Source organism: Oncorhynchus nerka, linkage group LG9a (assembly GCF_034236695.1).
Source record: "Oncorhynchus nerka isolate Pitt River linkage group LG9a, Oner_Uvic_2.0, whole genome shotgun sequence".
In the NCBI taxonomy this organism is placed as follows: Eukaryota; Metazoa; Chordata; class Actinopteri; order Salmoniformes; family Salmonidae; genus Oncorhynchus; species Oncorhynchus nerka.
The window spans coordinates 49,168,285-49,193,589 of NC_088404.1; the positions used below are offsets into that span (position 1 = coordinate 49,168,285).

The 25,305-nt window shown below is 41.9% G+C and overlaps 2 protein-coding genes across 2 annotated transcripts; one reads left to right on the forward strand and one right to left on the reverse strand.

Moving 5' to 3' along the window:
• Positions 1 to 5,855: 5,855 nt before the first annotated feature.
• Positions 5,856 to 16,501, reverse strand: LOC115134789 (synaptotagmin-1-like). The gene is made up of 8 exons (XM_029668985.2): positions 16,413 to 16,501; positions 14,083 to 14,252; positions 12,276 to 12,362; positions 11,140 to 11,307; positions 10,837 to 11,004; positions 10,510 to 10,627; positions 10,077 to 10,210; positions 5,856 to 7,138 (listed from the first exon to the last, which is right to left on the reverse strand). Coding segments are annotated over exons 1-8 (1,086 nt in total). The 5' UTR covers positions 16,414 to 16,501; the 3' UTR covers positions 5,856 to 6,898.
• Positions 16,502 to 18,152: 1,651 nt separating this feature from the next.
• Positions 18,153 to 20,693, forward strand: LOC115134790 (cytosolic 5'-nucleotidase 1A). The gene is made up of 7 exons (XM_029668987.2): positions 18,153 to 18,390; positions 18,495 to 18,617; positions 18,894 to 19,023; positions 19,116 to 19,238; positions 19,418 to 19,587; positions 19,839 to 20,138; positions 20,414 to 20,693. Exons 1-6 carry the CDS (start codon positions 18,355 to 18,357, stop codon positions 20,109 to 20,111), a joined length of 855 nt encoding a protein of 284 aa, XP_029524847.1. The 5' UTR covers positions 18,153 to 18,354; the 3' UTR covers positions 20,112 to 20,138; positions 20,414 to 20,693.
• Positions 20,694 to 25,305: the final 4,612 nt, after the last annotated feature.

The following is a 25,305-nucleotide window of genomic DNA, read 5'->3' on the forward strand; positions in this document are numbered from 1 at the left end:
TCACGTCACCCCGCTCCTCCGCTCCCTCCACTGGCTTCCAGTTGAAGATTCGCATCCGCTACAAGACCATGGTGCTTGCTCACGGAGCTGTGAGGGGAACGGCACCTCAGTACCTCCAGGCTCTGATCAGGCCCTACACCCAAACAAGGCACTGCTCATCCATCACGACGCCAGGACAGCGGAGTCAATCACCACCTTCCGGAGACACCTGAAACCCCACCTCTTTAAGGAATACCTAGGATAGGATAAAGTAATCCCTCTCACCCCCTCCCCTGAAAAGATTTAGATGCACTACTGTTCCACTGGAGGTCATAAGGTGAATGCACCAATTTGTAAGTCGCTCTGGATAAGAGCGTCTGCTAAATGACTTAAATGTAATGTAATGTAAATTTTGGATGACTGACACACACACTCATTATATCTTGTGAATTTAAATAATGAGAAATAAAGTTGATTTTTGGTTGTATATGGACTCGCCTATACCACTGGTTATTGTACTAAGATACAGTATATGAAGTCAATAAGCTAGTAGCTAGAATAAACTCTTGCTAGCTAAATTGACTATGTTCACACTGTAAACAAAAGCAACTTCTGTAATTAGAGGATCATTTAGTACAACCGCTAGCAACAATTACATGCTAAAGTACATACTAAACTGTACCAAAGCAATAATCAATGAATACGGTACATTACAGTAGGGAAAAATAGAATAAAGACGCTCTTCGCCTCTGCTCCTCTCAGCTCTCAAAACAGTGCGCTCTGTGTAGAACGTAGAACGTCACATTGACACAACTCTGATGGCAAAGCAACACCACACGCATAGTGGACCTAAAGTGTTACAATGTAAGTACTACAGCCACCCACATAGCTAACGGCAGTCACTGAGGAGAAAATCCACCAGTATGTTGTAGGCCTAACAGACAGACCTGGGCTTTGAGGTTGTTCTTCCACTCCTGGGTCTCCAGAGCTTTGAAGCGGCCATTGCTGTCTGAGGAGATGGAAAGGCAGAGGGGGCGGTGGGCCCTTGGGGACAACTTGGGGGCAAGGGCCATGGGGACAGGCCAAGGCTCACGGTGCTCAGTCCTACTCATCATCAAATTTGGACAGGAGCCTGCATTACACACACAGGGAAGACATCCAGGTTTTCTGTAACTTTGCACAGTTTCTTAAAAACTATGAGAAAGGCCTCAACAGCATAGTGGATCTCACATGCAAAAAGACTACTCTGATGATTTCATCTATAACTTAACCACTGCGTGAACATTGACATTTCTGTTAACACAGACATCCCTGATTTACAAAGGACAAGGGATGTGTCAAATGTTATTAGTTATGAACCCCATGAACCCTAGGGATGTGCTGTTGCCTAATAAATCAGACTGATACTGTACTAATTATTTTTATACAGTCTGAAACAACCCTTCCAAAAAAGAGACCCACGGTTTGAAGTCAGTTTAATAAAACTTTTGGTGGATATTTTGTCTCAAATTTCGATGAGCTGAAGGACCCAACCCACTGACAATCGGCAGAGTCCTTTCTATGTAAATGTGCATGGCTATGCTGTACACAATGGAAAGCGTCACCACATTAGGGACTATATATGCTGTAGCTAATACATAGTTCTAAAACAGATTGTTATCAAACTAAAGGCTAAAACCCAACATTTATGATGCAGTGCTCAAGCAGGATTCAATATTGAAATATTACCAGGATAAGAAACGGTAAAAAAGTCTAATGTTTTCTTACCAGTGGCATATTCTGAGCAAGTGATGGACTGTGTATGCAAACTATGTTGAAGTCTGAATGTGCTGTGAAGATGCTTAGCAACCATTCCTGTGAATGAAGGAACATTGATCTTTGCAGTTCCATCTGTGTTATTTACAATTCATTCATACACATTGACTAGCTAAACAACATTATGTGTGTACATTACTACAAGTGCAACCCTTGATCATGATGACACTCAGTTCCATTACATTGCACATAAGAGTCATTGGACAAAGACGTCTTCTGTACGGGGGAGTATTGTTAAAAGAGCCCCGACGCTAGGTCTGAACATTGACACGCATTGCTTGCGGTACAGTTTTGGAAGCATAAGGACCTTTTCTTTCATATCAGCGAGAAATCATTTTCAAAAAGCAAAAGGTTACATTGATACACACCTTTATAAGGTTAGTGTTCCCACACGGCCACATCTCCATGCTACAGCGCTTGTTTACGGAAGTCAAGACGGACGAAAGAGATAGGCCGCTACCTGTGCTAATCAGCTTTCTAGCATGTTCTGAACAAGTAACTGGGAAGGAAGTGCTGTTCATCAAATGGGTCTGTGCAAAACTGCTACAGTAACGGTATCTTTTTCATTTTAAAGATGTTTCTCGCTGACACGAAAGATAAGGGGCATATCAGCATATGCGATGATTATTGACGTTTCTAAGTGTTAAAACCGCATAGGAATTGTAGTTGACACGTAGCCAATTGTGGGCGAATGTAATGGCTGAAAATCCTACAAATGGAGGAGGGTTTTTGAGACCTAGTGCAATCCATGAAGAATACCTACCTGTCTTTCCATTCTGTTTGGGAAATACTTTTCCATCAAACAACTTAGGTGACATTTCCATTTTCTGCCTCCTGGTGAGAGAGACAGACAGATTAACTAAAGAGGATGCTGAGGATCAACATTGGTCTCAACATTTTCCAAAGCTATCCAATAGCAGTGTTGATAATGGCAGCTGAAACCCTGTGTCTATCAATCAACATTGTCTAGGTAGCTGGCTAAATATATTCATTGTCATTGTAGAGAATTTACCTCCCCACATAAAGATAAAATGAAAGACGAGCAGCAGCAGCATCAGTTGCCTGGATACCCGATGTTGAATTCTACATCTGGCAGAAATTAGCATTTGAATCAGGAACGTTTCCTCTCACGACCTCTACAAGCCAAAGTGTTGAATAAAATTATATTTTAATGTTCTTTACTGGTTGTCCATGCAGTTGGTCCTTTTTGCCGGTAGAAATGTGAGACATTATATCCACAGGAATTAGTGCGTTCAGATTTCAATTACCTGAAGCTTGCATAAAACATGTAAACATGTTCACGAGTTCGGCAAGTATGCATGAGTTTTTATTTTTATCTTGTGAATGCTGAAAATCTGAACACGTAGCACTACCAGTGCTTTGAAAAGTTGATGTAATTCTACATTCCTGTGGATATAATGTCTCACATTCCTACCGCCAAAAGGACCAACCACATGGACAACCAGTCAAGTACATTAAAATATAATTTTATTCAACATTCTGGTTTGAAGAGCTCGTGAGAGGAAACTTAATTTTTTTTTTTAAAAGCTCAATATTGGCTGAATTAGACGTATCCAAATGTAATAAATGATTATTTGATAAAATAATCAAACATAAAACTTTAAACAGCCTAAAGTAATCCAGCTTAACCAATTGGTTTGGTATAAATCTGCTGGGCTGGGGAAATTAGGCAAACTCAATTTCATAGACGGGGCTATGGATGCAAGGGACTGGCAGCCCATGAGAATGACATGATATTTGTTTTAAACATATTTTGAAGCTATGTGTGTGTTTTTAAAGACCTCAGATAACAAAAACATGGTATAAAACAACCTTATATTTTGTATTAGGATAGAGTAGGCTAATAGCATGTTTATATTATTCAAGAATCAGATGAGCATATCATTACATTAAATGGCCATTGAACAGCATATTATCACAGATCTGTTCCTTAAATCAGTTGCATGCCTAATTCGCATTCAAAAAGTTTAAACACTCACCGTGTCTAGTGGTAGCCTATGAATTAGTTGGATTCGCTCTCGTCGTCTCTGAAATGACAACAGATCCTTCTTATCATGCACTGGTTGAAATCTGCAAGAAGCAAACCCTCACTAAGAGCAATCACTCACTTAGGAGGCAATGATTTCAAGGCACACTTTAATTGGACAGCTTAGCCGCACTCCAGGTATCCTGGAAACGCTAGTCCTACAATGTCACCCTGCTGTATACCGAGGAGCTGAGCACATAGCCCGTAGAGACATAATAGATATGATAGCCTATGGAGGACAGAGGGAACTCAAGCGATAGGGTGTGGGATAGGGAGAGAGTACAGGCCAGATGTTGTAATTACGTCCTTGAAACCAGTGGAGGCTGCTAAGGGGAGGACGGCTCATAATAATGGCTGGAACGGAGTCAATGGAATGGAAACCATGTGTTCGATGTATTTGATACCAATAGGTCAACTCAAAAGGTATTTATTGTATTGACGACAGAAGAGTCCATCAGCATTGTGTCATACTGCACATTTACTGACAAATATCATGACTGAGGTGCCGTTGTGAAATGTCCAGGGCATTTGCGGTGTCAGTGTGAACGAAGTGTTGGTGCAGTGTTGGACGCTTATGATTGCATGGAGACAGACACACAGCATCCACAGGATGGGTGGGCATATTTTACATTTCAAAGAGCCCCCTTAATCTCCTCGGCTCTTCATTTTCAGGTGCATGATGTGCGTCGATAAGAACATCGCCAGACGAACAGGGAAGGCCCCACCTGCCTGTTGTCAAGACACCTGCCACCCAAAAGGCCTTTCTCTCTCCACCCTGCCTATTATTCAACGCCAGTTACGAAAACATTAACGACAAACAGACTTCAAAGACTTTGAGCGTGCAGCGTGGCTTGGGCAGCTAACACCAACATTATGAATTAGATGGAGCCCCATTGACAGATAATCTGCTTGTTATCTGTCCATTGGCCTCATGTCAAATGGCTCTTGGTGTCATGTGATGTATCTGATACTTTACCAGGGAGTATGCCATCCATGGTTTATTGATTAGGCCCGTAGTCACGATCAGAAAACAGAAGTTTCATGGTTCTTTGATGTAACTGTGCCCAGCCTGGGAGGCTTACCACAGGCCAGGTCACCCAGAAGGAGGCCATGTGTCAATGGACCGTGAGCATGGATGGGCCAGAGCGGATCAGAAAAAGGATCAGAGCTGACTGAATAGACAGCAAAACCTTTGGTTTTGGCTCCGATGCTGGATCACTTAGATACTCAGGTTCTGGGAACTCATCTGCAGTTCTGCACTCACACACACTTGTCATCCATTCATCTCTTTCCAGAAAGTAGCAACAATTCACCAGAATCATTCAGAGGATTCAGAAAAAAAATCTATTTGATTTCCAACGAAACATTTGAAATGGAAACGGGAGAAACTCCATTTGATTTCCAATAAAAAAAACGTTTGGAAATTGAGGACATTTTCTTTAAATCCTTATTGAGTTATATTTCCTCTTAAAGTCATAGCTTCTTCTTCGACTTCGACTGTCCGACCGACTCTGTGAAACCTAGCATGACTACAATCAGGGTCAAATAAAGTACCGTCAAGTCAAAAACCTTTCTGAGTTACACCCAAGTTTTCATATTTGTTGCAATATTGCAAAATGTGTTGGAATATTATTTGTATTGAGGATATGTCTGACAACATGCCCTCAAATGATAAAATACATGTATTTACTTCTGTCATACCATTTAATGTGTTACACCAGACCACCGGTGAGAGCTGTAAGCAATATCCCAGTGATGACACTGAGACAAAGCCAGTAGAAACATTATAAACCATCTCTGGCTGAGACTCCAAGCCCTTGATCTGTTGTTTTCATCCCTGTTAATGAGGTATCATAAGGTCCTATAGGCTGACACTGCTGTGGCTCCCTGATTTCCCACTGCCCCAACCCTGTGTCATTTGGGAGAGAGGAGGCTGCTGAACTCAGGCTAATTGAGCCACGGTAAGGCACATGATATTATCACCTGAAATTCAATCAGACACAGTCAGTTAGACGGTTGTGGAAATGAGAAGCCATACATGGATTTATTGCATATTTCCATTAATTAAGAGTATAAATACAACATGTAAAGTATTTGTCCGTTGTTTCATGAGCTGAAATAAAAGATCCCAGAAATGTTTCATATGCACAAAAAGCTTATTTCTCTCAAATGTTGTGCACACGTGTTTGCATCTCTGTTGGTGATAATTTCTCCTTTGCCAAGATAATCCATCTACCTGACAAGTGTGGCATATCGAGAAGCTGATTAAACAGCTGCACCTTGTGCTGGGGAGAATAAAAGGCCATTCTAGAATGTGGAGTTTTGTCACACAACACAATGCTACAAAATTTGAGGGAGCGTGCAATTGGCATGTTGACTGCAGGAATGTCCACCAGAGTTGTTGCCAGAGAATTTAATGTACATTTCTCTACCATAAGTCGCCTCCAACATGGGTTTTCAAATAAATTGGTGGTACATTCAACTGGCCTCACAACCGCAGACCACGTGTAACGCACCAGCCCAGGACCTCCATACATTCGGCTTCTTTACCTGCGGGATCATCGGAGACCAGCCACCAGGACAGCTGATGAATAATAAAGCCCTTTTGTTGGGAAAAACGCAATCTGATTGGCTGGGCCTGACTTCCCAGTGTGTGTGCCTCGCTCCCAAGTGGGTGAGCCTACAGTATGCTCTCCCAGGCCATGGAGTCTTTTTGTATGCTAGTCATTCTGTCTGTGTAACATTTAGGTTTGACTGTAATGCTATATTCAACTTGAGTATAAAACCAATAAACAATGGGCTACATAGAAAATAGATTATTTTCCTATTCTTAACTGGACCTATCACGTATGTATTCCATAACATGTCTATAAAAATTGCAACTATTTAAATCCGGATGTCCAGCATGCATATTGGAATATTTTATCAGCATTTAAAAGTGCTCGAGCCTCCAAGCTGCTATTAGCTAAGTGAAGTAGAGGGAGGAAGTTGGTTATTTCTAGCCTCTTCCCACAGTCGCTGGAGTGCCATGAGTCTGGCAAGCAAGTCTAAGTTTTCTCAAAAGTTCTTATTAATGAAGGGGATCCTGACTGAGTGTTTGAGTTCGAGAATGGAGTCCACCTGTTCACTGGAAAACAGGTTGTGCCACTGGGCCACAGGCTTACGGGGGTTGGACAGCATGTCTGCCCAGTGCCTCTGCTGGTTCCCTGTCGCATCACAACCCAGGAAGATCTTCCCAATAGCATCGTTCCTGGTAAACTTGTCATGGTCCCACACGGAAATCACCAGCTGAAGCCTCTGGAGGGAGCAATAGCAGACAACAGTCACTGTAAACTGTACTACAGAGGAGGTCCCATCACCTTTTTGTTTAAAGGGGCAATCTGCAGTACAAACAATATTGGTTTTGGTTAACAGCTGAGGAATGGGGTTGAATATATATATAACCACTCTCAAATTTATAGACAGAGCTATGGATGCAAGGACTGACCATCCATTATACCAAAATTATAGTTTAACCATGCTTTGATGCTATACAGTGTTTGTTTACAATTAAATCGTTTACAATTTGTGGAGTAAAACAAGCTTATACACTGTGTACAAAACATTAGCAACACCTGGTCTTTCCGTGACATATACTGACCAGGTGAATCCAGGTTTAAGCGTGTAAAGAAGTGCAATGCTGCTAGGTTTTTTAAAACAGTTTCACGTTTGTATCAAGAATGGTCCACTACCCAAAGGACATCCAGCCAACTTGACACAAGTGTGGGAAGCATTGGAGTAAACATGGGCCAGCATCCCTATGGAACGCTTTCGACACCTTATAGAGTCCATGCCCCGATGAATTGAGGCTGTTCTGAGGGAAAAAGGGGGTGAAACTCAATACTCATATTTTGTTTACTCAGTGTATTTTGGGTTCTGATTGGGGTACAACAGTTGAACTCAGCTCGAGGCATTTTTAAGTTATATTCTTTAAAAGTGTATTTGTTTATATCGCACTGTAAACGGGTTGCTGCTAATTTGACAGTAATTTACAGGCAGCTCAGTGGCAAGTAACATTCTATATTTCATATTACAGTACACCTACTCTACTATAAATAAATAATCAAACCAAGTACTGTGATAGACATACGTTACAATACTGTAAAGTTGACTGTACTTTACTGTAGAAAAAAGTACATGTTACCGTAATCTGAAGGAATGAATGGATGAAGGAAATTCATTGAAGGGAGGGGTTTGTATTTCACAGTATTTTACTGTAATTGTAAGGGATTGGTACAAGCAGGTTGGCTGCTAGGTAAAGTGTTAAACATTACAGCATATTAATGCATTTTTGTGTTTTATATCACTTGTACTTCTAGAGGCCTTAAAGGTCCAGTGCAGTCAAACACTTTTTCTGTGTTTTGTATATATTTCCTAACTAGGTTGGAATAATACTGTGAAATCGTGAAAATTATGATGATGCCCTTTTAGTGTAAAAGCTGTTTGAAAAGACCACCTGAAAATCTCCGCTTGTTTTGGTGGGAGGGAGTTTTGTCTTGCATAGTGACATCACCAGGTGGTAAATTAGTTAATAGACCAATAAGAAACAAAGTTCCAAACCCCTCCCCACTCATACCCCAATAACAGCTGGTTTTCAGTTTTCCCCTCCCCACTCAGACCACTTCCAGACAGTTCTCGCAAAATTCTTGCTTGAGAAATTGCTATTTGCTAAGAAGCTATTGTTGTGTCTTTTTTTTACCATTTTAATTGTTAACAATCACAGTAAGGTACACAATTGTTACCCAGAAATGATTTAATATTGACATAAAAACAGATGGATTGGACCTTTATAGGCTTCCAAAATGGCAGTTACTGCAAAACGGACCAAAATGAAATGGCAAAATGCTCAAACACTTAAAGAGCAACTGAAGGCAATAACGGCCTATGTGGCATCGATATTAGTCCGAAACATTTATTCTACTGTCACAATAGACCACAAAGTGTAAATAGGATCATTTTGGTCATAAAGTCAGCATCGTCTAAAATACAGATTTTTGAGATAATTAGAAAAAAAGTGTATGTCACGGAATGAGGGGTACCTGTCAAACCACGATGTGTTACGACAGGAAAAACTAAATGTCACCTTACGTTATTCAGTGGTGTTTTCCTTGGGTTTCATTTATTTCAATCGTGCCCACATGCCCACAGCTGGCAGCACCTAAGTAATCGTCAATTCGGAGCGCAGCTGCACCAGTCCCGATCATGAATGCCCATGGTCAATTTGGTTTGACATTCATTATCCCTATGGGTAAGTTAGGGACCACAGGAGGCTGTTGATGGGAGGACTGCTCATAATAATGGCTTGAATGTAGTGAAGGGAATGGTGTCAAACACATGGAAACCATGTGTTTGATGAATTCGATACCATTCCATTGACTCCATTCCAGCCATTACTATGAGCCCATCCTCCCCATTTAAGGTACCACCAACCTCCTGTGTTAGGGACGATCAGTCAACTATCCCCACAGATAGGCAATCCAAAGTCAAACCAATTTTTCCACAGGTCGCACACCAGCCGGCTAAAGACGTTGGCTAGTTTGCTAGCTAGTCTAGGCTACTTCCAAACACAAGACCTGGTTAAACTGTTTCAAGTTATCTGGAAATGTCAGTGACTGTAACTGTGCACTGTTTTGTAGAGTGAAAGAACAGACGCTTCTCACGAGATACCCACATCAGAGATACACAAATCTCATTCTCAGTCGAATTACATAATGAGGAGAATTGAAACCGAGGCTCAAACAGGAAGTTCAGCCCCCTTTTAAGGTTTAAGACTTGCTGCAGCTCCAATCTGACCCCTAGACATTTTAAATTGATGGGGCACCATAACCACATATGAGTTGAATTGGTACAGCATTCTCACTCATGGGTGCAAGAGGTTAGCCTCTTAAAAGGCACAACTCAAAATAGAATAATGAGCCAGAAACAGCAATACCATGCACCCACTAGTGGTCAAAAGGTTTTTGACCCTCCAAAGGTCCAGTACAGTACTGTATTCTATGGGGTGGAATGGAATTCCATTCTAAATACAGCAATTATGTCCCAGCCTATAACATTTTCCCACAATGCACCATCATTTACAGTATGCTTCGGTAAACGTTTCTGAGTATATAACTGTTGATAATACCATAAATTACCATATAAATGAGAGCCAAAAATGCATCATCTTAGCCATATCCTGAGATACGATCATACTTACTTGAATTTGTTCAAATGACACCACAAATGTAAAAGATTCGTTGAAGTAGGGATTTTGTGTGCACTTTTTAACAGATGTCTTCTTTCTCTTCCACTTCTTCTTGTCCAGGGCTAGCTGTACTTTTACATAGGGATCTACAGTGTACATGAATGACAGTAGAATGTAGTTTGAGCATCCAGTATTATTTGTAATAATCGAAACTGGCCACAATAATCCTGTAGTATTATTTGTAATATTCATAATTTAGCCTGGAATCCAGACCTGTTTTGTAACAGTCCACTCCTTGTTACTCCATGTTATATGTTTGGCATGTGACGATTAGTACAAGGAGTGGAATTTCAGCACAAAACCGGTCTGGATTCCAGGCTAATCATAACTCTTCACAAAAACAACCATTCAGTCTTCCTCTCAGAGAGCCAGGGCTTGGACCTACCTGATGAGCCCCCTAAATCCATACTCTTTAGGTTCTTGGCTTCCAGGATGACAACAGTCAGTTTGCTGGTGGTCGGGACGTAACGCAATGAGAAGCAGATCTCCCCCAGAATGATATCCTGTAATCACAGAAGGTAACCAGAAACGACATGAACAACCAGGTGGAAATACAGTATGTAAGCCAATATTATCTCAAGGAAAATTAGGTAGAGGTAGACTAAAGAGGTAGACTACAATTACACATCTTGCTTCCTGTTCTTGTATCAGCATTATGACCGGTCCAAAAATCAAGTCACATCCTGACCTCAGACTTGGGTCACATTCTAACCTCAGACTTGGAGGGTTCACTAAGGTTTTTCCACTCCTCGATCACATGATTCCAGTCGATGGTTCCGAGCTGCAGCCTCAGCTCCCCGATGATGTCATGTTTGGAGAACCTATCGAAGTCGAACACCTTCATGACTAGGGTGGACTCATTGAGCTCAGCTTTGTCAATCTGGACACAAGACAGTCAGATGAGATTGAAGAATGGGGCAGAGACACAGACTCACTAACATTGTGTATGAAACAATAGCCTGGCTAAAAAGCTCTTAAACATATAAAACATACAATAGGAATATCAATCTAATACCTCAAATGTGAAGTGTTCATTGAAAATGGGGTTAAGGGTTTTCCTGTAGACCTTAGTCTCGAATGTATTTGACTTGTTGGGGGTGATGTAGACTTTAACATAGGGGTCAGAGGTGCCTCCCAGGTCCATAGCTGGCAGTGCTGTAGCCTGTTTAATCCCCACTGTCAGCTGCAGGGGATGAGTGATGGCAGGAGAGTCAAAGACAGTAGGGGAAGACACACATGGGCCACACACACATGCAAGATCACTGTAATTCCAATTACTGTATGGTATAAACATAAAGACACACTGAAGTATACTTAAGTGACATTTTGAAAAATCAGACATTTCTCTCTTGTAATGTGTAATAATTCATACAAAATACTGTATATAAAAAAGTATGTGGAAACCCCTTCAAATTAGTGGACTCGGCTATTTCAGCCACACTCGTTGCTGACAGGTGTATAAAATCTAACACACAGCCATGCAATCTCCATAGACAAACATTGGCAGTAAAATGGCCTTATTGTAGAGCTCAGTGACTTTCAATGTGGCACTGTCATAGGATGCTACCTTTCCAACAAGCCAGTTCATCAAAAGTCTGCCCTGTTAAGGCTGCCCCGGTCCATTGTAAATACTGTTATTGTAAAGTGGAAACCTCTAGGAGCAACAACGGGGTCAGCCGTTGAAGTGGTAGGCCACACAAGCTCATAGAACGGGAATGCTGAGTGCTGAAGCGCGTAAAAATCGTCTGTCCTCGTTTGCAACACTCACTACCGACTTCCAAACTGCTTCTGGAAGCAATGTCAGCACATTAACTGTTAATCGGGAGCTTCATGAATTGGGTTTCCATGGCAAAGAATCCGCACACAAGCCTAAGATCACGATGAGCAATGCCAAGCGTTGATTCTCTGCGAGAACGCGTTCTCTGCAAGCCAGACCTAATCTCCCAACATCAGTGACTGACCTCACTAATGCGCTTGTGGCTGAATGGAAGCAGTGGAAAGCAGTGGAAAGCCTTCCCAGAAGAGCAAAGGCTGTTATAGCAGAAAAGTGGGGACTAAGTCCAAATTATTGCCCATGATTTTGAAATGAGATGTTGGCTTGTGGTGGCTAGGGTGTTTTGATAAAGTTACAAGTTCAAAAGACTAACTAACCTCTTGTGCCTTGTATTCCAGAGAGTAGAGTAGTCTTCCACGGTTTTTAGCTGAGCCGTAGTTTGCATCATCCGAGGCAGGTTGAACCTGCCCATCAAGAACACTGTCATAGCTCGAACCAGCCATTCACATTCATCGGCTACACAATCCCTCAAGCAGTGGCCCATCCTAACATACAGTGCCAGTCAAAAGTTTGGATACACCTACGCATTCAAGGGTTTTTCTTTATTTGTCCTGTTTCCTACATTGTAGAATAAAAGTGAAGACATCAAAACTATGAAATAACACATAGGGAATAAGGTAGTAAGCAAAATCATGTAGTAAGACTTGAACAAATCAAAATATATTTTATATTTGAACTTCAAAGTAGCCACCCTTTGCCTTGATGACAGCTTAGCACACTATTGGCATTCTCTCAACCAGCTTCATGAGGAAGTTACCTGGAATGCATTTCAATTAACAGGTGCACCTTTTTAATGGGAATTTGTGGAATTTCTTTCCTTCTTAATGCATTTGAGCCAATCAGTTGTGTTGTGACAAGGTAGGGGTGGTGTACAGAAGATTGCCCTATTTGGTAAAAGACCAAGTCCATATTATGGCAAGAGCAGCTCAACTAAGCAAAGAGAAACGACAGTCTATCATTACTTTAAGACATGAAAGTCAGTCGCAAAGATCGTCAAGCACTATGATGAAACTAGCTCTCATGAGGACCGCCACAGGAAAGAAAGACTCAGAGTTACCTCTGCTGCAGAGGATAAGTTCATTAGAGTTAACTCCACCTCAGATTGCAGCCCTTACTTCACAGAGTTCAAGTAACATTCACATATCAACATCAACTGTTCAAAGGAGACTGAGTGAATCAGGCCTTCATGATCGAATTGCTGCAAAGGAACCACTACTAAAGGACACCAATAAGAAGAAGAGACTTGCTTAGGCCAATAAGCATGAACAATGGACATTAGACCGGTGGAAATCTGTCCTTTGGTCTGATAAATCTAAATTTGAGATTTTTGGATAATATCCGCAAGTGTGGTTCCCACCGTGAAGCATGGAGGAGGAGGTGTGATGGTGTAGGGGGTGCTTTGTTGGTGACACTGTCTGTGATTTATTTAGAATTCAATGCACACTTAACCAGCATGGCTACCACAGCATTCTGCAGCGATACACCATCCTATCTGGTTTGCGCTTCGTGGGACTATTGTTTGTTTTCAACAGGACAATGACCTAAAACACACATCCAGGCTGTGTAAGGGCTATTTGACCAAGAAGGAGAGTGATGGTGTAGCATCAGATGCCCTGGTCTCCACAATCACCCAACCTCAACCCAATTGCTTTAGGATGAGTTGGACCGCAGAATGAAGGAAAAGCAGCCAAGAAGTACGCAGCATATGTGGGAACTCCTTCAAGACGGTTGAAAAAGCATTCCTCATGAAGCTGTCTGAGAGAATGCCAAGAGTGTGCAAAGCTGTCATCAAGGCAAAGGGTGGATACTTTGAAGAATCTAAAATACAGTATTTTGATTTGTTTAATACTTTTTTGGATACTACTTGATTCCATATGTGTTATTTCATAGTTTTGATGCATTCACTATTATTCTACAATGTAGAAAATAGTGAAAAGAATAAAGAGAAACTCTTGAATGAGTAGAACTTTTGACTGGTACTGTACATAAGGAGCTAATGCTACACCTCTACTTCACTCCACAACGGCGACCAATCCAAGCAAGAAGAAATGGATAGAATGGAGCAGACGCTCTGAGTTATCCCACGAACACCAAGCTAGTACTACTACTACTACCTTTACTTACTAGCGATGTAGTCGTGGAACCAGTCACCCCTTGTAGATTGATCTGATGGTCTGGGTTGTTCTTTCTCTTTTTCTTGCTCTTGCAGCAGTATTTCACAAAGAGCCAAATAATACACACCAAAAACAGCAAGACGATGACGGCAAAGATGGTGTAAATGGCCCATCTTGGCACTGCGTGAGAGAAAAGACAGCAGTTTGTCTCATTATGACACACTTCTGAAGCATGAGGCAAGAGCACAGCCAGAAAGATTAAGGAGAGATCAACTTGTAACAAGTTGAAATGGAGAGCTTTTTGAAAACATTTGCCTGCATTTATTTGACAGCAGCAGCCCCTAGCTGCCAAGTCCTGGGAGTCAGTGTAGTCAAGTAGTCTCACACATCTGAATCATGCAGCAAAGAGTACAGCCAGCAGGAGATATGAACGTATATAACAAGTGAAAATTGAGAGCTAAAAAATGTGCGCTTGAAGTGGAATTTGGAATTAGATATGTCACATAGAAACAGGTGCCCAGGCAGGCAGGCTGCTCTACTCGGCTATGTCTGTTGAAAGTGGGACAGATGGGGGGCAGCGTAGGGGTGCCCACTCATGACTGAGTGTGTGTGGAGGGGGAGTGTCAGAAGAAGAGAGGGGGTGGAAAGATAGATGGAGGGAGAGATGTGGTGGGGGTGGGGAGTGGTGGAAGAGGTGTGGGCAGTTAGGTGGTTACTTACAGTGAATCTTGTGCAGCAGCGGCGTTAGTGGGGCTGGCAGTAGCTTTGTTATTAAGTCGCGGTAGGGGTTATTTTGCCGTTTGCTAATGGGGTTTAAGGAAACATGGTATATGTATAGGGTGAATAGCTGAGACCTAGAATCAAGAGGAAACAGCAAAAACAGGCTATGAGGAAAAGCAATTTGGGTAATTCATGGCTCAGGTTGTTACTGTGTCTGCTGACAGCAACTGCTACTTTAACACAGCTACTGTACTGTTGCTCCACAGCAACCTCTTCTGGTGACATAAAGCACTAATAATTTTCATAGCTTTGATGTTGAAACTATTTTCAAACTCATGTTAAGCCCCCACCCATTCTTTCTTAACATCCATTCTTTAAAAACATTATGCCTCTGCTTGCAAAAACTTGGTTGCCGTGACAGGGAGCGGATACTTAGCCATAACCATTGTTAAACAACTGCAGAGTTGAGTGCTGACAGCTCCACACAGGCAGTAGCCCATCAAAAGAGGGTGTGCTGCACACCCTGATAACATTATGTGAGACAAAATGGCCATAGCACAGGGAATTACTTTTCTTTACATGTACATGGCAAATTGGCCAGTATTACCTAGTGTTGATTTTTCAGTGTAACATTTCTAGATTTGATGCAGGAGTTAAATTAACTATGTAAGTTTTAAATTAACACTCATTGGTGTTAACCCCCGTGTTGGTGTTAACAACCAGTGTTGAACCAAAACCACACCCATCAGTATCATATATCCCAGAATGCTCTTTTGTGGGTTGATTTTTCGAATTGTTTGTTTCAATATCTATGTTTTTGCAGGGACATTGATAAACCAATGTGCTACTTAATTTATTGCACCATTACTAAAATGGTTGTTCCAGTTTAGATGCTTTAGGTAGTCTCATATCTTAGTCTTCCTGACCCTGGCAATCATTCTGAATGCAGGTTGCGGGTGAATAAAAATTCTAAATGTTGGATACCCCACAATGGCCAGCATAATGTGACTTGCAGACCCGATGTGGCCTGTAAACCATGAGTTTGAGGTTAAAACTAGGTTAAAATTAGGACCTCAAAATAAGGCCTTATGAAATACATATTATATTGTTTTAAGGAATGACATTTTAATGATAACATATTTACTTAGGATCTCACTTGGTGAAGTCCACACAACTGAAACTGAATGAATGCAGCAAACATGTCTCCTTCAGTAAGCAATACAGTCACGGGTGGTAACTCTACAATTCATTGAAAAGCACTTTGGGAAATATGCAAATAAGGCTTTAAACTAAGCAGTGTGTTAATTTAACACTGAAAAGTGTGGACCCGTATAGACACTGGAACAGTGTTAAATGTAATACTCTCAGTGTTTATTTAACCCTGGAGAATTTGCCGTGCAGTAAATACAGTTCACATTAATTGAGCGTTAGAACAAAAGTGGAAAGACAAAGTACCACAAGAGCTTGTCTCACAAGAGCTTGAGTCTTTGTTCCCATGAACACAACCAACAACCATACAATATCCCCAAAAAACACATTATCAATAGATACCTATATTCTGACAGCATCAAGTTTTACAATATAGGAAAAGGAATATGTAAGCACAGAGTTAACACTCACTTTCAGGACCAGTGCAGTTTGTACCTTTATTACCGTAGCCTACTTGAAGACTGTATTCCTCTATCCTTCATCCATGCAGTTCTCCAGCAAAAGGGAGTTACAGGATAACAACAAATGAGGGGAAGGAAGTCACTTTGCCCTGAAAGTCTGAAAGTGGCTGGACCAGCCCATAAACGTTCTGTATGAAGTGTTGATCAGTGAGAAGAAGACGTGATCACATGGGGAAGATAAATATTATACCATTATGCATTTTGCATAGTTCATTGCTAAGTAGATAAAGGCCAACTTAGTTAGGCTGTAGCCTTCAATATTGTTCCAACTACAGTATCACAGTTTCATTTAGAATAAAAATGTTGAGTAACCTATGTTTCAGGTGTGTATATTACTAGTATTAAACAACACAATAAGCTGTGTATTCTGGTTTAAACACATCTTTCTGTAGTGTTTCAGTACTCAATCTTCAGCCATACAGTGTTTGCACATTACAAACACACATTTAGGTCATCTATTGACAGAGTTGATGCATGTGTCAGTATACCTAATGAGTAACACAACAAAGACGTTTCCAGAATGAACCACCCGTGGTTTTGACTATATTACTCAAAAAATCATGTCTGTTAGACAGTCACGTGATAAGCACATTTTGGAGAGGCTTGAGTGGGTTTCTTTTAAATGTGTAAATATTACAATGGTATATTGCTTGACTTAACTTTTTGTGCAATAATAACAGATACATTTGTTTCCAGAACTTGTTATTCCAGTGATGTGTGCTGATCCCAATCATCCCTTTCCTCTATTTTGTTACAACTTGTAGACAGGTACGGTAGGAAACCAGTGGAGGCTGATGGGATGAGCTATGGGAGGATGGGCTCATTGCAATGACTGGAATGGAATCGACGGAACGGTATCAAACACGTCAAACGTATCAAAATCTGTGTTCGATTCCGTTCGATTGATTCTATTCCAGCCATTACAATGAGCCGGGTCCTCCTGTAGCTCCTCCCACCAGCCTCCACTGTAGGACACTTTGATGTATACCCTAACACATGTGACAGAGGCAGTGACTACAACAACTCATGTACACACAGTGACACCACACAGTGTGCTTGTGTGTGTGTGCGTACGGGCACGCAGTGTTTGTGTGTCACACAACATTGGAATGCTTGGCTCCATCTCAGGATTAGAAGAGGAGAGACATTCGATTGACTAAGATATAGTACAATAGTCTGGAAATTATTTATACACATGGGGTAATAGCATAGTATCAAATAACATCTTGGAGGAAAAGCAAGAGTAAACAGAAGCATTTTCATTTACATATGAATTAGCATAAACAACGGTTCTGTTACACCACTGTGCAAAGTGACAACCGTCCGTCCCTCCATGAGTGAATAGTCACCGCTCCTATCATCTCATTAACTATTTATATTTATCCCATTACGTTCCTGTATTCAAATTACACACATCTGACTACTTTGTATTTATGCTGCAAGTTTTTGAGTCCTCTTGGTTTTATAAATATGCAATTTATAAATATGGTTGCCATGACAAATAAACAACATAATCTCAATTTGTGGAGTTCTGCTAGTCCTACTACTCCTGTACAGGGGGTGGCAGTATTGGATAAATATCTGAGATGTTTTTTTTAACGGAAAAACACTGTAGAAAGGGAGGGCAATTTTACGGTACTCGTTTAGGCACTCGCAGGCTACTGGTTTCAAATGGTTCTTTATGCTGCATAATCTGTTCAACATATGTGGAAGTTTGTCATTATAGCCTATTCAAATAGACCATTTTGCAAGACCAAATGCATTCTAAAGTATTCCTGAAAGTCAATTGGCTTTGTACTTTCGTTTTCATGGTGAAGAAACTTTAGAGTTTGGAGATTGTTTGCGTTATTACTTTTCAAACTATTATCTTTCAAACTGCTTTATCAAGCAAGATGGATTCAATGGTGCGCAACCCGGATGTCAAGCAGGTGAGACATGTCAGATATCCTGCGGCAAAACTGTATTTTCATAATCGTCAACAGAAAAACGACTTGTTTGAGCACTGCTGTTGAATGTTTATGTCTGTCTCTAGAGAGACGCAGCTCAGGCTGTGGTTGTTGCAGTGTCATCAGACGCAATTTTTGACCCAGAAGTTGAGCAAGTCCATGGAGCAACAGAACCTTTGAGAAAGGGAGATGCTTTTCCTTTCATGAAGGTGAATATTCATTGTTTTAAGCAACCATAATGTATGCACAGGTAGCAGTATTACGAAATGTCATTTAAAAGTGTTATGCACATAGAACTGGAATTACAGTCTTACAGAAATATAGTTGGCCTTACTATATTTTTATGGTTTTGCATGCTTTCATCCTCAGTATTATGAAGTGTCATTTAAAAGTGTTATGCACATAGAAATGGAATGACAGTCTTTACAGAAATATAGTTGCCCTTACTATATTTTTATGGTTTTGTATGCTTTCATCGTCATCAGGCCATCCAGGTAGTGAATGAAAGACTGCTGACCTTGAACTCTGATGAGACATTGCTGTTCGATGTGATTCTGCTGTCCAATGACAGCGAAGAAAAACACTCACGGATCATTGCCAGTGCAAAACATTATGGTACGGCATACACTCCGAATTAGGCCTACAATAGGGGTATGTACTGCATGTAAGATTAATCACTATTTTGTATTTCTTGTACTCCCCAAAAGGTCTTGATATTGGCAGATTTTGCTTCTGCAACAAGGAGGATTCCATTGAGAGCCTGCAATCAAAAAATGTGAAACTGTTCCTGTCAACGGATACTAATGATGTGTGCAAGGCCTTACAAAAAGGTATGGTGTTTCGAAGTCTTACATTCACTCAGAAACTAACCTTAATTGGGTGAGCATTTGTTATCGTAAAGGTTTTAATTAAATACCGCCCTCACTCACTCACTCACTCTCACACACACACACATTCTTTCCCTCAAACCAACTGTTAAATTCCCCTGTTTCTTTGGACATTGCGTCAGGTGTTCCAGCAGCCCTACTGTACCGTCAGACAGACCCACATCATCAGACAGAGGATCAGCTCAAAGTGGTGTTCTCGGGAGACGTGATTGGATCCTCAGAGGAGATGCTGCATGGCTTAAGAGAACAGGGCTTCACCGAGACCCAGCTGCAGGGCTTCAAAACTGCAAAGGTACAGTAGTCGTCCTATAACAACATACCTGTCCTATCCTTCTAGAAGACATGACTATGTAGAACCAAAACGGGTTCAACGGCTTACTTCATATGGCCTTCAAAAAGGTTCTATTTAGAACTGCAAAGCACTTTTATTTTTAGCAGTGTATATAATACTGTATGGGTTTCCATTGATAATGCACTTACTATATGTGAGTTGGATTAATTACTCGCTTTCACTAAATTAAAGTATTGCTGTTTGTACTCAAGGGTTCCGTGAAAGAGTTTGCCGTATTGATGGGAGAGATGAGGAGGAGGTTTGGGTTGGAGGGAAGCCCCCTCTGCACCGGACTGATGACAGTATGGAGCTCCAGGGATGTGTGTGCCAGCGCCCTGAAGACTCTACGAGGCTGGGGACTGCTTGTGGATGAGGCCTTTTGCCTGGCCGGAGCCCCTCGTAGCCCCATCCTTAACTTGGTACGGCCGCACATCCTCTGCCTCGATGGCCTGTATCACATGGAGGGGTTCACTGCAATGTCATGATGGATGGCAGACCGAAGGGAAGAAGATGTATGTTTGGGTATTTTTCTGTTACATTTTTGGATGGAAGCTTTCTTGTATGCTTTTTGTCTCGAGTTTTATTTTACCTCACCAGCATTTTTATCATTCATACAACAGCTGCCACCTTCAGTATGTCAATGAACCAACTGCTTGAACAGATTGTTGTGTAAAAAAATATTTAAATATTCCTTTAATCTTGATTATTTCATTTTTACAAACTACAAAAAGTGAATAAACTCCAAGAGCAGCACATAATGCATTCTGATTGACACAATTTTCCTCAGGTGGTGCGGTGCATATAGCCTTCGTAAATAAGAATGACCATAACTCCAATATTTGAACCTGTGAATTAGCCTCAGGTAAGTCATGTGATGTGTGACAGGAATGACCGGTAAATAGCAACCAATGTAACCAATGATGTGCAATGAACACCTCTCAGGAGAGACTGTGTCCGGTGTATGGATCCTTTACAGTCGAACACCACAGAAGTGGTAGAAAAGCCATCAGAATTTGCATAAACAACAAATTAATTAATTAAAAATAAAGATTTGAAATCTCTGTGTATTAGCAGCTTGATGTCTGAGTCACTCGTTTACAGTAAGATACAAAGTAGATATGTTACAGTCCGTGGTTCGAATCCAGGCTGTATCATATCCTGCCGTGATTGGGAGCCCCATAGGGCGGCACACAATTGGCCCTTGTTTGGCCGGTGTAGGCTGTCATTGTAAATAAGAATTTGTTCTTAACTGACTTGTGTAGTTAAATAAAGGTTAAAAAATAAAATACTAGTTAATTCATAAAACATCAATGGAGTGTACCATTAACTGCATTAGTCATGTCTGGTTAGCAACTGGACAGTGCCTATATTATGCAGGAATTATATATGAATTATGTAGTGACAAAGATAAGATTTCTGCAAATCATGGTAAAATGATACTGCTTGAACCATTATTAGTAGTCTAAGGACCTTTTTTGTTCGTAAGGCTCGACAGGTCCTAGGGGCACTGTGGAGATCCTTATAGCATCCTGTGTACCATTTCTGTTTGTTTTGCTATCCAGTTTTCCCTTCACAAAGTTCAAGACCTTGAGGCAATCTATGTTTGACTGTTTGAAAGGGATTTCTGTCATCTATTCCTTGATTCCTACAGCAACACCTTTGACGACGATGAAGGTGAGCCCAGCAAAGGAACTATCCTGAACCAAAGTATAAATGCAACAGTTTCATAGATTTTTCTGAGTTACAGTTCATATCAGTCAATTTAACTGACTGGCCAGGGGCACAGCCATGGATGGGCTTGGGAGGGCATATGCCAACCCACTTGAGAGCCAGGCATAGCCAATCAGAATGAGTTTTTCCCCACAAGAGCTTTATTACAGGCGGAAATATTCCTCAGTTTCATCAGCTGTCCGGGTGGCTTGGCTTAGACGATCCCGCAGGTGAAGAAGCCGGATGTGGAGGTCCTGGGCTGGCGTGGTTACATGTGGTCTGCGGTTGTGAGGCCGGTTGGACTTACTGCACAATTTTATAAAACGATATTGGAGGCGGCTTATAGTATAGAAATTAACATTACGTTCTCTGGCAACGACTCTGTTGGACATTCCAGCAGTCAGCATGTCAATTACACCCTTCCTCAAAACTTGAGACATCTCTGGCATTGTGTTGTGTGACAAAACTGCACATTTTAGAGGGGCATTTTATTGTCCCCAGCACAAGGTGCAGCTGTGTAATGATAAGTAAAAGATGGCGCCGGAAGGTAGGGCTGCCGTCTTATCGGCTCTTAACCAACCATACAATTATGTTTGTTTTTTCACATTGTTCGTTACTTGTTTTGTTACATAATGTTGCTGCTACCATCTCTTATGACCAAAACGAGCTTCTGGTCATCAGAACTGGGATTACTGACTTCAAATTGGACAAGGAGTCGGACGCGAGGGATACTATGGAAACCTGACCAGGCCCGGATCCACGTGATTCGCTGGAAAAGGAAACATAGGTTTTGCGGAAAAAGATCAGGATGCCTTGTGAGGATCAGGTGACGAGTGGCTAATCTGCCCTTGCCTTCCGTTCTGCTAGCTACCGTTCAATCGCTGGAAAATTTATGTGATGAACTGAAAGCAGGTATATCCTACCAACGGGACATCAAAAATTGAAATATCTTATCTTTCAGCTGGTGGGTTATACACTCTATCGGCAGCACAGAGCAGCAGCCTCTGGTAAGACACGAGGCGGGGGCCTATGCATATGTGTAAACAATAGCTGGTGCAAGATATCTAAGGAAGTCTCAGGAATTAGCTTGCCTGAGGTAGAGTATCTCATGATAAGCTGTAGACCACACTATCTACCTAGAGAGTTTATCTATAGAGAGTTTTCATTAATCTGTTTTCATCCATCTGTATTTTTCATAGCTGTCTAGATACCACCACAGACCGAGGCTGGCACTAAAAACGCACTCAGTGAGCTGTATTCCCACAAAAGCAAACAGGAAAACGCTCATCCAGAGGCGGCGCTCCTAGTGGTCAGGAACTTTAATGCAGGGAAACTTAAATCAGTTTTATCTCATTTCTATCAGCATGTTAAATGTGCAACCAGAAGGAAAACAATTCTAGACCACCTTGAATCCACACACAGAGACTCGTACAAAGCTCTCCCTCGCCCTCCATTTGGCAAATCTGACCATAACTCTATCCTCCTGATTCCAGCACCAGTGACTCGGTCTATAAAAAAGTGGTCGTACATACGCCAACCAGAAGCCATGGACTACAGGCAACATGCGCACTGAGCTAAAGGGTAGAGCTGCCGCTTTCAAGGAGCGGGGACTCTAACCCGGAAGCTTATAAGAAATCCGACGAACCATCAAACAGGCAAAGCGTCAATACAAGACGAAGATCGAATCGTACTACACCAGCTCCGATGCTCGTCGGATGTAGCACGGCTTGCAAACTATTACAGACTACAAAGGGAAGCACAGCCAAGGGCTGCCCAGTGACACAAGCCTACCAGACGAGCTGATTAACTTCTATGCTCGCTTCGAGTGAAGTAACACTGAAACACGCATGAGAGCATCAGCTGTTCCGCACGACTGTGTGATCACGCTCTCCGCACCCAATGTGAGTAAGACCTTTAAACAGGTCAACATACACAAGGCCACTGGGCCAGACGTATTACCAGGACGTGTACTCAGAGCATGCGCTGACCAACTAGCAAGCATCTTCACTGGCATTTTCAACCTCTCTTTGTCTGAGTCTGTAATACCAACATGTTTCAAGCAGACCACCATAGTCCCTGTACCCAAGAATACTAAGGTAACCTGCCTAAATGACTACTGACCCGTAGCACTCACGTCTGTTACCATGAAATGTTTTGAAAAGCTGGTCATGGCTCACATCAACACCATAATCCCAGAAACCCTAGACCCACTCCAATTTGCATACCACCCCAACAGATCCACAGATGATGCAATCTCTAATGCACTCCAAACTGCCCTTTCCCACCTGGACAAAAGGAACACCTATGTGAGAATGCTATTCATTGACTACAGTTCAGCGTTCAACACCATAGTGACCTCAAAGCTCATCACTACTCTCAGGACCCTGGGACTAAACACCTCCCTCTGCCACTGGATCCTGGACTTCCTGACGGGCCACCCTCAGGTGGTAAGGGGTGCGTGCTCAGTCCCCTGCTGCACTCCCTGTTCCCTCATGACTGCACGGCCAGGCACGACTCCAACACCATCATTAAGTTTGCAGATGATACAACAGTAGTAGGCCTGATCACAGACAACGATGAGATAGCCTATAGGGAAGAGTTCAGAGACCTGACCATGTGGTGACAGGACAATAACCTCCCCTCAACGTGATCAAGACAAAGGAGATGATTGTGGACTACAGGAAAAGGAGGACCGAGAACTCCCCCATTCTCATCGACGGGGCTGTAGTGGAGCAGGTTGAGAGCTTCACGTTCCTTGGCATCCACATCACCAACAAACTAACATGGTCCAAGCACACGACAAAACCTATTCCCCCTCAGGAGACTGATCCTCACACGGTTTTACAGCTGCACCATCGAGAGCATCCTGACGGATTGCATGACTGCCTGGTATGGCAACCTCTCGAACTCCGACTGCAATGATTACAGAGGGTAGTGCGTACGGCCCAGTACATCACCGTGGCCTAGCTTCCAGCTATCCAGGACCTCTATACCAGGCAGTGTCAGAGGATGGCCCTAAAAATTGTCAAAGACTCCAGCCACCCTAGTCATAGATTGTTCTCTCTGCTACCGTAGGGGAAGCGGTACCGGAGCGCCAAGTCTAGGTCCAAGAGGCTTCTAAACAACTTCTAGCCCCAAGCCATAAGACTCCTGAACAGCTAATCAAATGGCTACTCAGACTATTTGCACCCCCCCACCCTCGATGCTGCTGCTACTCTCTGTTGTTGTCTGTGCATAGCCACTTTAATAACTCTACCTGCATGCACATAATTACCTCGACACCGGTGCCATCCGCACATTGACACATTGACTCTGTATCGGTACCCCCTGTATATAGCCCTACTATTGTTATTTACTGCTACTCTTTAATTATTTGTTATTCTTATCTCTTAAATCCACATTGTTAGTTAAGGGCTTGTAAGTAAGCATTTCACTGTAGGTCTAGACCTGCGCATTTGACAAATTACATTATTATGTTTTTTTGATCATGCTGTTGACAACGGAGAAATGGTCACTAACAGGTATTTAAACAAATGTGTTCACAACATTTGAGAGAAGTATGATTTTTGAGCTTATGGACAGTTAAGGTCACAGTAACTGCCTTATGCACAGTAACTCAAGTAATACTTTACCCATTATGCATTGGTTTTGATATCTCTTGTTCATCCTGAATATGATTGTTTTTCCAGGCTCAGTTTTATGGAGAGTCTGGAAAACCCACCTCAAATGTTCAGGGTGACCTTTGATACTGGATCAAACCCTCCATCGTTAATGTCATGTGCTGTCTCTCATCATATACTGTACACGTGTAGCATTTTCTCAGACTATAGAAATCTTACATAGCCATGATATTTGGAGTAAATTGATATACGGTTCAGAGAAAGAGAGAGCTAAAAGAGTTGAAACTCAAGGCCGATTTCTTGTCTGAGTGACATGATTCATGCCAATACTTCACTATTAGAAAAAAAA

Bases quoted from the DNA above. Each gene is read 5' to 3' on its own strand.
- LOC115134789 (XM_029668985.2), bottom strand. The intron at 12,363-14,082 runs GTAAGTAAAGGT...CTTGATGGGCAG, and splicing joins GTTCCACGACTACATCGCTA to GTTCAACCTGCCTCGGATGA. The intron at 11,005-11,139 runs GTATTAGATTGA...TCTTGTGTCCAG, and splicing joins ATGAACACTTCACATTTGAG to ATTGACAAAGCTGAGCTCAA.
- LOC115134790 (XM_029668987.2), top strand. From the start codon at position 18,355: ATGGATTCAATGGTGCGCAACCCGGATGTCAAGCAG. The intron at 18,391-18,494 runs GTGAGACATGTC...GTCTGTCTCTAG, and splicing joins GCAACCCGGATGTCAAGCAG to AGAGACGCAGCTCAGGCTGT. The intron at 18,618-18,893 runs GTGAATATTCAT...CATCGTCATCAG, and splicing joins ATGCTTTTCCTTTCATGAAG to GCCATCCAGGTAGTGAATGA.